The sequence below is a fragment of the Macrosteles quadrilineatus genome, unplaced genomic scaffold (genome assembly GCF_028750875.1).
Source record: "Macrosteles quadrilineatus isolate MER2022 unplaced genomic scaffold, UCM_ALF_1.0 Scaffold_3__2_contigs__length_128488019, whole genome shotgun sequence".
Taxonomy (NCBI): Eukaryota; Metazoa; Arthropoda; class Insecta; order Hemiptera; family Cicadellidae; genus Macrosteles; species Macrosteles quadrilineatus.
Window position 1 is genome coordinate 19,264,731 of NW_026542596.1, and position 17,137 is coordinate 19,281,867.

Genomic DNA, 17,137 nt, shown 5'->3' on the forward strand with positions numbered 1-17,137 from the left:
ATAGTTTGACTCTTGTTGTAATTGATTAGTCATTTGATTGATTATTGTATATTGACCATCGAATTATTGAAAATGTCTTTGATTAACTAATGGTAAAATGGATAAAATGATGCGAATATGGCTATAGTAATACTGCAAACCAAAAATTGTCGACGGATAGCTAAGAATAACGGTAAATTTACCACCAGATAAATTCTATCAAACAAGAAAATCTCGTGTCGGCTGTTTTTCGTGGTGCGTGATTTTGCATGACAATAAAAAAAAAATGTTCAGATGATTTAATTATGATTAATATATTCTCACAAACTCTTTCAAGCTAAAATTTTGTTAAACTCGATTGCGTAAACGTTTTTCACTAGTGTATCACATATCGTTTGTAAAGTTACATGAGTAACAAATATCAGTAAGTTTTTTTCAGAAATAGTTATGGTTCTATTACTACATATTCTTTTTTGTATGTGATTTTCACGTAAGTCGTGAATTAAAACTCATTAATTATTTATTAAATTTCTATTTCAAACACAGTTATTAAAACATTCAACCATTCAATTAAAAATATATTTGTAACCTATTTTCGTCTGATAACTTTGATCTATTGGAAGTAGGAACGACCACTGTGACCGACAACAATACAGCAATTCGGCTTTGAGAACTTGAATGGCCATTTTCCCGTTGTGCTTTCAAAACTTCGCTTTTGAACAAATGATCTGTAATGCTGTGGTTTTCCACTCCACTAAGCATTTCATTGAAAATAGTCTTAATTTTTAATTTATTGCAAATGGTAGTAGCATTTGAAACTCATTGATAAAAGAATTTATAAATTATAATTTCTAAACAACAAGAGGACTAAACCATGTTGTTTTACATTCATCATTGAGAGAATATTTTTTTCTACAGTCACCCGACAAAGTTGGCTTCCTTGTACTGTTTATAGTACAGAAAGCTGCTAATTGCTGCATATTTATACTTTTCCGTAAGGTTTATACTTTGTCGTACGGTTTATACTTTGCCGCACATCAGAATTCCAACGAAACAACACAAAACAGCGTGGTTCTATTATGCGCGTAATCCGTGTACGCTTGGAAATAGGTAGGCAACACTTAAAGATAATAATACTATGAGCAGCTGATTGACTATTATAACTACGATTTAACCTGTCATTTCGTGTTTATAGTTTCGGTATTTCTGAACTTTTCTTTTAAACGTTTTTAAAACATTTCTACGATCTTAATAAACAAGAAAATACCTTTAAAGCATTTTTTTAGGCGCGGAAACCACTTCAAATTGCAAAAAACATACGGAACTATATTCTCAAAACGCGGAGCACATTTTTTGCCAAGGAAAATAGCGGAGTGATACGGACCGCGGGTACTACTTTCTCTAGGGCACCATTTGTGTTGCCAGCTGAACCTAAAAACGTGTTGTATAGTGTTTGAAAGAATAATTATTTATATGCTTTATAGTGACTGTAGGAAAAATATAATGTGTAACTCGAGTGCAAAAGGCCTTTGCCCACTAGTTACACAAATAACTATTCCTACAGTTACCCGACAAAGTGGGCTTCCTTGCACAGATATTATAGAATAGATAGTATAGAAAGCCTTACTTTGGCGCACACCAATATTCCAACCAAACAACACAAAACAGTGTTCTTTTATTATGCATCTGTGTACGCTTGAAAATAAGTTGGCAACACTCAAAAATAGTACGACTACGATCAGCTGGTTGCAGCGTTCAGCGATTCCCATTTCGTTCAATGTTTGGATTAAACCTAACCTAAAAACGCGTGTACAGTGTTTGAAAGACTAATTAATAAGATATTTACTCAAGGGAGGTATAGAAGAGCCTTCGATGACGTCAGCGGTCAGATCTCTTCTCTTGAGGGAACACCATTACCACAACAATACGGTATAGAGCCATCGGCCTCTGTGGTGTAGTGGAAGCGTTCCTGGCTGATGAACTGAAGATAGCCGGATTGGTCCCCACCGATAGCATTAACCTTTAGTCGACGATTTAGCTTAGAATGCGATTACTTCGTAACTGTAGAAGGCCTACATCTTTTGTTAAAATTTGAGGCATTTATAATTTTATTTTATGAACAGAACAATTTTTTTCGATAAGTAAACCTTATTAGACTTTTCATTATCAGTAAGTTTGGTTAGTTTGGTTAGGTTATAAGATTAGTTTTATAATTTTTCTTAATAAAAAAACTAATTAATTTTTTAAATCAAAATTACGTGCTAGGTTCTATACTGCAGCGCTATTCACGGAGGAATTTTGAACTAAAATATGATGTCATTGTTGCCTCATTTATAACTCCCGTAAGTCAGACCCATTTCAATATGATTATAGTAACTGTAGTAAAAGCATAACACGAGTGCAAACTGCCTTTTCTACACTCGAGGAACTTTCCACACTCACCTACGGTCGTGTGTAAAAATTTCTCTCATGTGCAGCAAAGTGCCACCTCGCCCACTAGTTACACAAATAACTATTTAAATTACAAAAATGTTATTATTAAAAATGTATATTTTATTGCTATTTTGAGTTGTGACAAATAAAATAGTTTTTCATAATTTCAATTTCCAAATAAGCTACATCATCATGAAGAGTTTGTACCGGTAATATAAGGTCAACTTTTGATGGTAACGAAATTAGTGTTGTACTGTTCCCTTATAAAAAGAAAATGCTAATGGTGTTGAAAAACATACAAAAACTAAACATTACCGTCAACAATGAAAAGAAAACTGACTTTGAGACTGATTTTTAAGAGGCTGTTAATTTGTTATGATATACATGTAAAAATAAATGATCCATTTCTCAACTGAAGCACAACTACCTTGAACAAGCACAATTTCCCACATATACAAAATAACACACACAAACACACATGTATAGAGGCCACATGCGGAGATGTAAGTCTATCCCTCAACCTTCACTTGATGTTGAGGCAGATAATGAGGCTGTCCAAACCTGATGAGTCCTTAGACTCCTACTGGGGTGATGGGGGGGGGGGGGGGGTTATTGTAATGACGTCATTATGTTGCAAGGATATAACGAGCAGATGAAAAACATACGCGCCTCTTTAATTTTCTAAAATATCTTTCGACGAAAATTTTGTCTACAGACTTTATAGTGGAATAATTACGTTTTTGCAGTAATAAAATCCATGGATATGTTACATTGGAGTGGTTGAACTGGTGTATTACAAATTGACAACATGATGATGATGAAAATTATAAAATAGTGTGGCCTGCTGGGCTCAAAGTGAAAAATATCTATCGCATTATTTGAAATGTGTAAATTTTAATATAAAATTTAAACAACACATTCTTAAAATAATAGCTTAGTCTATCTGGGTAAAGGAGGTAAACAGAAAGGGAATTCAACTTTCAATTGTATAATAGTATATAAACCTAGAGTGCCTCTGACATGACGTAACAGTAGACAAATACTAATGACATGTATTTAGTTATGGTTAAGGTGGTACTACTGTAAAATTATACAATGAATTACTAATCCGAGTTGTTAACACCAATGTACAATCTACTAGGTCTAGGCTGCGTTTGGTTAATTGGAGGCCAATTTAAACAACATTATCGTTAGTGATTCACAAAGGTTTTTTTCAAGTCATTTTTTGTCTTTACATAATATATTCAGTCGTAATTGGACATAGTTTGATTCAAACTTTGTTTTATTACCGTACTGGTATGAATAGTTTAATACAAACAAAGGGTAGGTCCCGGATCTCAGTCTCGACCTAGACCCACTCAATACTTATGCATGCTGAGCTCAGCAGCAACCCTTTAATGTTCTCTATGTCTGTTTGGAACAACATATTCTTATTATTTGAGACTTGTATTGCTATTTGATTACTAAAGTTTGTCCTTGTTTGCCGTATAGCGTGAGAGGGTAGCAAAGTGTGGGGGGAAATAATGCAAAGTCATCAAGATTATTATGTGACTCAATCAGCCTAGATTCAGAAACCTACATGTTCATGGGAGCTCGTTTTGGCCCTTAAAATACGCATATGTTATTCCGTTATGTGATCTAAAATTCTGTATAGCTTACGAAAAATATTGCCTGTCATACTTTTCACTAAATTAGGGTTAGTAACTTTTACGGTATGCTTAGTTTAGAGGTTTTATACTACTAACAATGATGAATAATTTGCAGTCAATATGATGCGTTGCATTGCAAACATCAAGTTAGATTTGTTTTTTTGTTTTTTACATTATGTAATTTTAAGTGATCCTTTTGTAATTGAATATAGCTATTCTTATTTTTATTTAACAACACCTTATAAGGTATAGATTAACAACGCAGGCATATACTGTGCAACAAATTTAAGTTTATACAGATAACTGCCATTATTATTTTAATTCATACGGTAATTTCAGGGATTTAAGACACAATTTTAATTTATTGTGGTTTATCTACACAATTTCTGTATTAATAAAAAAAAACCCGTTACTACCTAAATGTCATTTATTATATAACAATTTGTTCCGATGGTAATTATTGCATACAACACTCAAATCTGAAAACCGACACGTAAGATTTATTTACTGTTCAGATGTGTTCTATAATCGAAATCAGGAAATCTTTCCTCATCCTAAACCACTTAAATTCTAATCTGCCTACGTATCCTACTTCATAACTACCTAGGCCTACTCATAACTTCTAAGAGAGCTTGTGTTTTCGTTTATAACCTCTCCTTGCCACTGATAGTGATGCAAAGACTCATTGTACTAACCACTCATTGCATCGTTCATTATCAATTAAAAATGGTTTTAACCGGTGATAAGTTAACGTTCGAAGCATTTCAGTTTTACTTTTTTAATCTCATAAACATCATCTAACTTTTTATTCCTTTTTCTCAACAACAGCACAGAGCAAAGCTCGGTCACCTGGTACTGAAACATGATGAAAAGCTATGTTTAACCAATCCCTTGCTCGCCAAGCCTATATGAGCCAAGCAAGTATTCAGTTCCTTAGTAAGCTATAATAATTCCTTATACTTTATTTTTAGTATCCTAAGCAGTAGATCTAACACGACGATTTGGAGGCTGTGAGAATAAGCTTCCCTCCTGCTTCAATGATGAATTAAATATTTCCAAATCTAAAATTTCTAATGGCTTCCCAAGGCTTCCCATGGTATATGGCTTTCCATTTACTTGGAAGAATAGCTTATGAAAACTCTATTAAAAATGTTTAGCACGTTAAACAAATTCAGTAACCTAAATTATTTTAAAAGCTTACAAATATATTAACAAAGACTATTTGCATGGATAATATTGAGCAAAAACTGGTCTTAGAATTTACGAATAGTAATGAGAACTAGATCAAAGCTTGGTCTCCAGGTACTTAAAAAAATGTTGATACGAGATTTATTATAATTTCTAATATTACGCACCGTTTAAGTACCATCCAACTTAAACAACATACTTGGTAACACTTTCTTTTAGTCGTTGCAACATAAGCTGCCTATACTGACGGCTGACGGCGCTGCCTCCCCTTCCCCCACAACCCCACGGGTGGGTCACATGACCTCCTGGTCCTTCTATACCCATTGGTCCATTTCCACCAATCACGACCCATAGGTTTTTACTAAACACTGCAATAAAGCTAGATTATTTTAACCCGCAAAGCAAGCGTACAAGCAAGTACATAGAATCTTTTAACTTAAGTAAGTAACGAATTTTGGAAGATGCTTATCCACGCCTAAATTGTGGCCAATGTGCTTAAATTGCTTAAACTGTCGCAATGAAGACTAACCGGATTCCCTTTGAATACAAAAGCATATTTACAAGTTTATTACATGTTTACAGCCACAGGTAATCTGAACATACATTTTCACTAACAGTTACGCAAACAACGGGGCTTTAGCTTCTGGACACGTTGATGGTGCATTTATTATTTTTTGTAATTTTTTATAGAGTTGGTTCCACCCCTTGTTTCAACCCTCAAAAGCGTGCGTTGTTCAACCGTGAACCCTCCCTCTGGCGTTCATGGAGCGTAACTAATGTTGTGGTAAAAATACATCTAAATACGGCACGTGACTTTGAGTATAATCTGACTTTCAATCCCCGTTAAAAGCGGTTTAGGACATATTTAGCCCAGGGGGGTGTTCAAACGCTTTCATAGGCGTCATTCATACATTTAAAACCAGTCAATAGATCGTTTCTCTGTTCTCTCTTTTTCACTGAGTTTTCAAACAGACAACTGTTCAGCTTTGGTTATCGCAAGTTTATGTTATATTAGGAAATAATGTGGAAGTTTACCACAAAATTTGTGAAATCAAAGTTTTCACTATGTTTTGGGATATGGTATCTGATAAAATTATCGTCCTAACAACTAAAAATACCCCCGCCGCAGCAAACCTGCAGACTAAGCGAATTTCCATTTGACTGATTGGATTTACACTGAAATGTCTACTTAAAAATATAACATTTATTCCCTATTTAAATAGAATTAGTTTAACAAGTACTTAGGTTTGCTGCATCAGGGAGGGTAAAAATTTTTTTTTTGTAAAATGTTAATAGTTAGTAAGAAATAAAAACATTTTCCAAATTTGATCAAAATATGTTCATAAACAAGCAAACTACAACAGTTTACTTATTCTCCATAAGAATAACATGGGAATTTTAAATTTACAATTTTTTGGAATTTTCTCTGTAACCGTTAGGCGCACAATATCGCTTCAATATACTAAATTATTTGTTTTTTTAAGCTCTACAAAATGGTTTGGAAATAAATTGCAAAATTTTAAGTTTTTTGGGTCAAAAATGGGAAAAACCTATTTTTACCCCATAAAACCCCCGTAAACACCCGTTCCCATGGTCCGATCATGCTGGATCGCGAACTCGTTCGAATAAACGTAGGTTTACACGTTTGTACCAAATTTCATCAAAATCGGATCATTTTTGCTTGAGTTATCGTGCTGACGGACACATATATGTATATATATAAATATATAAATATATAAATATATATATATATATATATGAATTTGAACGGATGGTGTTTTTGGCCTCTAGGGACCTCAAAACGAAAAAAAAAATCGGTCCCGCGTCCAGGTCTTACCATGAGTACTACGGTAATAGCTTATTCCCTATATGGGAAATTCGCTAAAAACATGTTTATACACGAGGGTGCATCATGTGAGACTGATATTTTACACCAAATTTGCGTCTCAGGCTCACTAACTATTAGCAGATGTATGCAATGTGTTCACTCCATTGTAGATGTCGATTATTGTTTTTAATTAAAAATTCTTTTTAAAACTCCTTTACAGTGTTACATGTGTTTTTGTTGTTGCATTTATCCAGCTTATGCAGAATTTGTGCACTAATCTAGTTTATCGAATGCTTTTTGATCTGGGGACTGTATCTCATTCCAGAGTTCAAACGTGAAAACTTTGCATTTTACCAACCGTGATGGAAAATTACCACAATTATCTTAAAAGATATTATTTCCCTAGATCAAATAAATTTGATCAAATGTATCAGATTATTGTAGGGTCTGCACCAGTGGAATTCTTCGTTAAGTTTTTCATGATAGTAACCTGAACGCTTTTTGTGGAAAAGTGGTCCAAGCCCTTAAGTATATGTAAGGATAGAACCCACCTCTCTCACCCCGGAGTCCGAGATGCTAACCACTAGATGCAACACACCCTCCATAAATAAAGGGTGTCCCAATAAGAACGCCGGATTTAAAATGTTAATAAACCATATATTTTTACGCTAAAATTACAATATGAAACATGAATCTTAAAGTGTAGTATCTCCGATTAGTAAACATTATGTCATGTAATATTACGTCTCGTAAGTGCCCACCTGCTGCCTGCTGCCAAGCTCGACTTCTTTTGACAACGTTATTCATCACTTTTTCACAAACTTGCTGTTGAATTTCATTAATGGCACAAATAATTTCCTCCTTCAGGTCTTGGTTTGTTTTCGTAAACAAGCTACTTTAAATATTCAAAAGAAAGTAGTCACTCGGTGTTAAATCGCACGACGAATGTGTGCTTCATCGCTGAACAGCAAAGAAAACATGTAATTTTCATCTTGATTTCCACCCATCTTATAAATTCAAGCCGTTTTACGGGATCTCTTGGCTTGATCTCTTGAGTGAGGGCTTGAATTTTGTGAGGGAACATGTGAAGGTATTTTACCTAAATTATTTGTACTGTGCTCCGAGCTAGGCCTAACTGCTTAACTACGTCGACGAAGAATCTATGTTCTTGCGTTGTGCGTTGTCCTCTACACTATCATGTACAGTATCAATATTTTCAAGGGAGCGACCTGCCCGACTGTGCACTGGTCTTTTAATTTCAAAAACTGAGCCAAACTCTTCGAACATAGAAATCAATCTTCGGACAGATGACTCATTTTGTGCAGTGTCCCGGCCGAAAATAGCGCGCAGTTTCCGCACCGTTTCAGCGAAACGTTCCCCGTACTTGTGGTGCACTTTAACTATGACCCCACGTTGATCCGTAGTGTAACGATTCATGACTACAAATGGAACCTAATACTGATTACATCACTGATCATTTGGTAATTCCCATTGAAATATAGATGAGAATAAGACGCTCCTAATATCCGGCGTTCTTACTGGGACACCCTTTAGTTCTATGATATTGTTGTATAGCACTAATTCCAATTGAAAAAAAACTGAAACCTGCTTTGGGACCTTACATCACCTTGTTACATTGTGTACACCTGACATGGTTGTCTCTGCTGCCCCAGGTGCAGGAGGTCTAAGGGACGTCCACCTACACGTGCCTCAGGCCGTCTTGACAGGCTCCACGGCCACGTTGCTGTGTCGCTATGACCTGGAGGGCGACCTCCTCTACACCATCAAGTGGTACAAGGGTCGAGACGAGTTCTTCCGCTACGTTCCCAAGGAACACCCTCACACCAGAGTCTTCCCACTGCCCGGAGTCATTGTTGATGTAAGTAAGTGTCTGTTATAAAAATAGTTTCAACAGTTGTTCATGCCAAGCTAAGTTTAATAATGTGGAAATTATTATTAAATACAATGGCTGTTATAAATTGTGTAGAAGAACCATTCTGTGGTCTAATTTAGTACAGCTTTATAATATTGTAAGTTCTAATATATGTTACTTTTGCAATTCATTTATTTTATTTTGCTAATTTCCTCACTTGTTATTATCCTAATGTATTTTTTTTTTAGGAGTATAAAGATAAAATTTACACTTACAAACATAGGCTATCCAAAATATTAAACATAACTCTTGTTTTCATAGTTCTCTAGGATTGATACTATATTATCACTATCCTAACTTTAAGGTGCATATTTTAGAGGTGAACATGAATCTAAGGAATGGAGTGTCATAGCTCTGTAGCTTTTTTTACTGATACCAGTTGTTATCTTAGCAAGGAAACTTATTAAAATCCCTATGATCAGGAGCAGCCTAGTCCAGTTTCAATAATCGAAAAGCTACTTACTTTTCTCAGGATTGAACTGGTGACTTATTGATTACTCCACCAAAACCATTCAGCTATCAAATAAAACGTCTCCATACATACTCGAGAATATTTTAGTATTCCCTGCAAGATATCTACCGAGTGTTTGGTTGCAGATCGACGCATCTGGCAGGGATCGTGTGACGTTAATCAGTGTAGACAAGTCCCTCACCAGCAAGTACCGCTGCGAGGTGTCTACTGATGCGCCGGACTTCCATACGGAGGTGGTGTCGGCTCATCTACAAGTCCTAGGTAAGTCCAAGGGGATCGTGTGACGTTAATCAGTGTAGACAAGTCCCTCACCAGCAAGTACCGCTGCGAGGTGTCTACTGACGCGCCGGACTTCCATACGGAGGTGGTGTCGGCTCATCTGCAAGTCCTAGGTAAGTCCAAGGGGATCGTGTGACGTTAATCAGTGTAGACAAGTCCCTCACCAGCAAGTACCGCTGCGAGGTGTCTACTGACGCGCCGGACTTCCATACGGAGGTGGTGTCGGCTCATCTGCAAGTCATAGGTAAGTCCAAGGGGATCGTGTGACGTTAATCAGTGTAGACAAGTCCCTCACCAGCAAGTACCGCTGCGAGGTGTCTACTGACGCGCCAGACTTCCATACGGAGGTGGTGTCGGCTCATCTGCAAGTCCTAGGTAAGTCCAAGGGGATCGAGTGACGTTAATCAGTGTAGACAAGTCCCTCACCAGCAAGTACCGCTGCGAGGTGTCTACTGACGCGCCGGATTTCCATACGGAGGTGGTGTCGGCTAATCTACAAGTCCTAGGTAAGTCCAAGGGGATCGTGTGACGTTAATCAGTGTAGACAAGTCCCTCACCAGCAAGTACCGCTGCGAGGTGTCTACAGACGCGCCAGACTTCCATACGGAGGTGGTGTCGGCTCATCTACAAGTCCTAGGTAAGTCCAGGGGGATCGTGTGACGTTAATCAGTGTAGACAAGTCCCTCACCAGCAAGTACCGCTGCGAGGTGTCTACTGACGCGCCAGACTTCCATACGGAGGTGGTGTCGGCTCATCTACAAGTCCTAGGTAAGTCCAGGATCGACAATGGATTTACTGTATACATTCCATTACTATTTTCAAGTTGTGGCATACGTAGAACATGCTCTCTTATAAATTTGCCATTCTCCTAGATCAGATGAAATGGTTATTTTCACCACACTATGATGTTTTTGACTGTATTACATACGTTAATTAGTGGCTGAAAGTTACGTTTTGCTGGCCATGCCAGCTGTCATCGTAATTTGGGGACCGAGCAGGTTTTTACAGCCCGGGGCCGCAAAATCAGCTGTCCGCTTACTTACTTAAAACATGAATATATGCATAGATATATATGTGTACACAATATATGTTAAATACACAATCAAAATCCATAGCATTGCAATATAATTGTGTTATTTTCACCGCTCCCTAGCAACTATTTTTTTTTTATTTTTGCTGATTCCTCATATTATTTTTTCACATAACCTTAAAGTTGTAGTTGTGTTGACTATCAGTGTGCATTATTATAGTGGTGAATAGTGGTAATAGGGTATAGTGTGGTGAAAAATAGCGTTCGTACCACGGACCGAAATGGTTTTGCAGCTCTCGATCAATTTAAGTTATCGAATTCGTCTCGAACTTAAAAACTATCTCGAGCTGGCAAAACCTCATTTTCGGCCCTAGGTACGAAATATATTGTGCAACAAGTGCACTTTGTGCTCGTGTTACTATAAATAATTATTCTTTCAAACTCTATACAACACGTTTTAGTTTAGGTTATATCCAAGCATTGTACGAAAATAGAATGTTAACACTAAACAACAGGTTAAATCGTATTATCAATACTCAAAGGCTGTGAAACAATGCACCAGCTGATCGTAATCGTAGTATCTGTAAGTGGTACCAATGTATTTACACTTAAGTATACGTGCCTTATAAAGTAAAATAATATTATAAAGTGCCTTATAAAATCACACTGTTTCGTGTTGTTTGGAATACTGGAGTGTGGCAAAGTAAAATGAGTGCGACAAAATAAAATGAATTCGACATAATAAAATGAATGCAGCAAAAGTAAGTAAATGCAGCAATTAGCTACTTTTGCGTAATACAATCAGTGCAAAGAAGCCTGATTTGTCAAGAAACTGTAGAAACATGGTTTTCTGATTAGTCAATATTGAACACAAGTAGGGTGTGAGTTAATGTTTACTCTTTGTTTCTCAAAACTGTCTTTAGTTGAGCACGATTTCAAACTAAAATAGCTATACGTTTGTAAAATATTACTTTTCTCTTGTATTATAACCGAAAGTATAGCACACATTTTAAACTATGTATTTTAAGTGTGGTCGTATAATTTAGGTAGCCTAGCGTATAGTAAACAGTTATCGGATTAGTATTCTAGAAAGAAAGATACTAATGGGATTGTGTTAAAATATACATACGCTAACTAAATTAACGGCCAGTGTCATCATCTGATGCGGCTGATTTACTTGCAAAGGAGTCTCAAACCTGTCCCACGTGATTTGCCCTCATTCAAAATTTGATTGCTTGAAAATACAGAAAAATACAATTGGCAAGCACAGTAATAAGCTACTAAAATCTTTGATCATTAAAACAAAGATGCAGTAAGTTATGGAGGTTTTTCCAGCATTCGTTACTTTACAAACGGTTTTACTAACAAGCTTAAGGAGGTGCTAATTTCCATACAAACAACTAAGTACGAATAAGTAAACCCCATTAAAAGAGTATCTTCAAACTAAACAGAGATCTGTAACTCACGTCGTACCCATATAAGTTGCATGCCCTCCATAGCAGAGGCAGAGAATTGATTAAACACCATACGTCAACAACTTGGCAACCCAACTCGCCAACTTTCTCCCAAACCACTCTCTTGACACATTACAGATGTAGAATGGCTTTGCCTAAAATCTCTTACCAGAGTTTGGCTTTTAAATGGCTTAGCCCTAAATCCTTTTCCCTTAGCGATATTCACTTATGCCCTTTCATCAGTGATTTTGCATTCTGTTTTGAAGTAGAATAAGCTTGCTATTTCATTTTAGTTGTTCGCAAAGGGAAAGGTTTATTTAAAACTTAAAACCATGTGAAGTAACAGTAGTTGTTCAATTTCAATTATTTCGAATATTTAAAAAAATCAGCATTTAAATAGTTCATGAGGCAAGACCAATCAATCTAACAAGTCTAGATTATTTACATTTAATAAACATTTAAAAGAACCGAAGTAGTTAACCCCATATAGCCCATACAGGGTGAATCAGACCCGTACACATACTTTAACGGAATTTACAGCCGCTTGTATATCTCACTTATCATGTTTACAATTAATGTTTACCACTTCTAGAATAGCTAGGGATCTAAATTTTTTGTAGTGGTCGTCTCGGTCCCAAACCAAGCAGAAAATCTAAAAAAGTTACATTTACAAATTAAAGCCCCCTCAAAAATTTCCTTAAATTCCCCCCCCCCCCATTTGAGAAAAACACGGTTTTTCGACACGTTTTTAATTTGTTTAATTACTTTTCGGGCATATAGGCTAGCTGTTTTTAATTATGCAAAAACTGAAAGAAAAGTGTCTAAAGTAACATTTTAAAATTGGAACCCACAAAAAATTTAAATTGGCTTATTTTAAATAAAAAAAAGTGGTTTTTTAACGCTTGGTGGGCCATACCGTTGAGCATGGGTGGTCTAAATGACCCTGTAAAAGTTAAACAATCCTTGAACTTGAAAAAGAAAACAATCCATACTAATCTATTGAACCTAACTAATCGACTAATGTAGTCAAGCAGGGTTTTAAATTGTACCTCATTCTCATTTAAAGCATACGACTGTTTCCAAAGTATGATTTTTTTATATTTTATGAATGTGAATATTAAATTATGTTTTATCTTTGGTGTAGTTTGAGCGTGGGACTTCAGTCTCCAAAGTTTCGGGTTCAAATCCTACAAATCAACTGTGAATGATAATGTCACGACTCTTTTTAAGCCTATCCTGAAGTAACTTAAACGACGGTTCCATGCTAGAGCCTTGACATATATGGTGTAAGGGGAGGACATACAAGCTGTATTGTTACAGACACCCCTGTAGGACTACCCCAAGTGGAGGTGGAGAAGATGAGCTACGCGGTAGGAGATATCCTGAGAGCCAACTGCACTTCACCTTGGAGCACTGTGCCGCTCAACCTCACCTGGCTCATCAATGGTGTCAAGGTGGGGAAATAGTTAATTGAAATACGATATGCTTGAGATGTATACTAAACAAGATCATTAAAATTGAACAAAGCTTGTAGTTTATAAGCCCATTAGAGCTTTGATATCTTGTTTAACTCTTCTTTGCTTAGAAAAGACGTTTTAAGTGTCAAACGACTCAATTACAAGTTGATATCTAGATAATATTTAGCACTTGGAGGAAACCCTAAAGCGTCTCCAAAAGTGACTGAAAATGAATGAATGGTGCTTTTAGCACCATAATCCAACTTGCTAGGTTAATCCAATCAAAGGTTGAATACAATTTAATTTTTTAAAGATTTTATTGTAATAAAAATACGATCACTTTAGATGAGGTCCACACAAACACACAAGTTTTCTGAAGCCGAAACCAAACACATATATTTTTAAGTAATATTCATTTATACCGAGATTTATAATTGCATCAGGGAGTCAAAAATTGTATATGTTCATTAGGCTGTCAGCTGTCACAATTGGCTAATATATTGACAAACACAATAAAACTAATTAAGGTTCCTTCAATTTTACATGTTCCAAACTACATACTGTTATAGGTCAACGAGAGTGACTATGTAGACCTGGCAGATGATGAGACTACTAACAGCACCACAGTAGCACTACACACCGAGGTCTGCAAGGGTGGTAGACTGAGACTACAATGTGTGACGTCACTGTACGATGTATACTGTAGCTGATGATGATAAATACTGTTATAGGTCAACGAGAGTGACTATGTGTACCTGACAGATGATGAGACTACCAACAGCACTACAGTAGCACTACACACCGAGGTCTGCAAGGGTGGTAGACTGAGACTACATTGTGTGACGTCACTATACGATGTATACTGTAGCTGATGATGATAAATACTGTTATAGGTCAACGAGAGTGACTATGTAGTCCTGGCAGATGATGAGACTACTAACAGCACCACAGTAGCACTACACACCGAGGTCTGCAAGGGTGGTAGACTGAGACTACAGTGTGTGACGTCACTGTACGATGTATACTGTAGCTGATGATGATAAATACTGTTATAGGTCAACGAGAGTGACTATGTAGTCCTGGCAGATAATGAGACTACCAACAGCACCACAGTAGCACTACATACCGAGGTCTGCAAGGGTGGTAGACTGAGACTACATTGTGTGACGTCACTGTACGATGATACTGTAGCTGATGATGATAAATACTGTTGTAGGTCAATGAGAGTGACTATGTAGACCTGGCAGATGATGAGACTACTAACAGCACCACAGTAGCACTACACACCGAGGTCTGCAAGGGTGGTAGACTGAGACTACATTGTGTGACGTCACTGTACGATGTATACTGTAGCTGATGATGATAAATACTGTTATAGGTCAATGAGAGTGACTATTTAGACCTGGCAGATGATGAGACTACTAACAGCACCACAGTAGGACTACACACCGAGGTCTGCAAGGGTGGTAGACTGAGACTACAGTGTGTGACGTCACTGTACGATGTATACTGTAGCTGATGATGATAAATACTGTTGTAGGTCAATGAGAGTGACTATTTAGACCTGGCAGATGATGAGACTACTAACAGCACCACAGTAGCACTACACACCGAGGTCTGCAAGGGTGGTAGACTGAGACTACAGTGTGTGACGTCACTGTACGATGTATACTGTAGCTGATGATAATAAATACTGTTGTAGGTCAATGAGAGTGACTATTTAGACCTGGCAGATGATGAGACTACTAACAGCACCACAGTAGCACTACACACCGAGGTCTGCAAGGGTGGTAGACTGAGACTACAGTGTGTGACGTCACTGTACGATGTATACTGTAGCTGATGATGATAAATACTGTTGTAGGTCAATGAGAGTGACTATGTAGACCTGGCAGATGATGAGACTACTAACAGCACCACAGTAGCACTACACACCGAGGTCTGCAAGGGTGGTAGACTGAGACTACAATGTGTGACGTCACTGTACGATGTATACTGTAGCTGATGATGATAAATACTGTTATAGGTCAACGAGAGTGACTATGTAGACCTGGCAGATGATGAGACTACTAACAGCACCACAGTAGCACTACACACCGAGGTCTGCAAGGGTGGTAGACTGAGACTACAATGTGTGACGTCACTGTACGATGTATACTGTAGCTGATGATGATAAATACTGTTATAGGTCAACGAGAGTGACTATGTAGACCTGGCAGATGATGAGACTACTAACAGCACCACAGTAGCACTACACACTGAGGTCTGCAAGGGTGGTAGACTGAGACTACAGTGTGTGACGTCACTGTACGATGTATACTCCACAGTTGCTGAGGTCTGGCTGGACGAGGACCGGCCAAGATTAGCTTCAGTCCTTGGTACTAGAGAGTCTTCTGCAGGTGTGTTTGTTTTTCTCTTTATTTGTGTTAAAACCTTAGTAGTTGTAAGGTAATAATATAAAAAATTATATAATTTGTCCCAAATATTTCCCACGTTAAAACGACCCTACTATTCTATAAAAGCATCTAAACATATTACATTTTTATCTCTCAACATTCTTTAACATATGATTCCATAAGTGCCTGTGCCTACTTGCTTAAAGTCATAAGATAGTAATAGTCAAAAACATTTGCTTCAATCTAGAATATGCAGGTTGACCAAAAATCTTCCTGGGGATTACCTTGTTTAAGCATATCGAATTTAGACATTCATAATATATATACAAAATTATATAAAATACCGAGGGAAGAACTTTATTTCATCGAAATAGGTTTTTAGGTTCCATAAGAAATGCTTGCAGAACTAATAAACGTGTAGCTTGGTATTCAACTGGTCGTACCATGTAATGTGCCTAACTGCTTCCCTTACATTAGCTCTTGTTTCAGACGTGCTTAGAGTTTCATATCGTAGAAAATATAACCTTTTAGCAGCTCATTTCAACTCCTTTTAAAGCGTTTTCAATTTACTACAAAATATTCTTAAGAACAGGAATGGTTCCTTGGTTTAAACTTACAGCAATATTAAAGTCGAGAAAGGGTTATCCATCCGTTAAATTAGTTACTACTATAGTATTTTTAATGGAAAGCTAAATGTTTATGGTAGATATACATGGTGGGATAAAAGTCCCGGGACGGTTAAATATTTCAAAAAGTAATAAATATAGAGCTTTGAAATTTAGTAATATTTATCGGCTTTAAAATCTTTCTAACACATGATTCAGTGATACACTACCTCTTCAGGGGAAAGGCCCACTAGGAGTCAGAAGGCAATTTTAAATGTAAGCACAGGTCGATATGCACACTAGTAGAATACAATGCCATTAATTTCAGCTCAAACGGACAACCGAGTCAAAAATAGCAGCCGTTCAACGATTTCTTGAGTCTGCCATTTCGAATCTTTGAATGGCTGCCATTTTATACTCAGTAGTTCTTTAGT

General features: G+C 36.9%; 1 protein-coding gene and 1 long non-coding RNA gene across 2 annotated transcripts in view; both read left to right on the forward strand.

The window, feature by feature from the left end:
• Nucleotides 1–10,013, forward strand: part of LOC128990421 (uncharacterized) — a 34,855-nt gene extending 24,842 nt beyond the window's left edge. The window contains exons 2-3 of the mRNA XM_054412782.1: nt 8,751–8,956; nt 9,608–10,013. Coding sequence (XP_054268757.1) covers nt 8,751–8,956; nt 9,608–9,766 — 365 coding nt within the window. The 3' untranslated portion in view covers nt 9,767–10,013. The remainder of the gene's footprint in view (nt 1–8,750; nt 8,957–9,607) is intronic.
• Nucleotides 10,014–10,325: 312 nt separating this feature from the next.
• LOC128990422 (uncharacterized) lies at nt 10,326–14,361 on the forward strand. Its single transcript, XR_008490523.1, has 3 exons — nt 10,326–10,529; nt 13,566–13,699; nt 14,272–14,361. It is a non-coding gene; the product is annotated as an uncharacterized LOC128990422 (long non-coding RNA).
• Nucleotides 14,362–17,137: the final 2,776 nt, after the last annotated feature.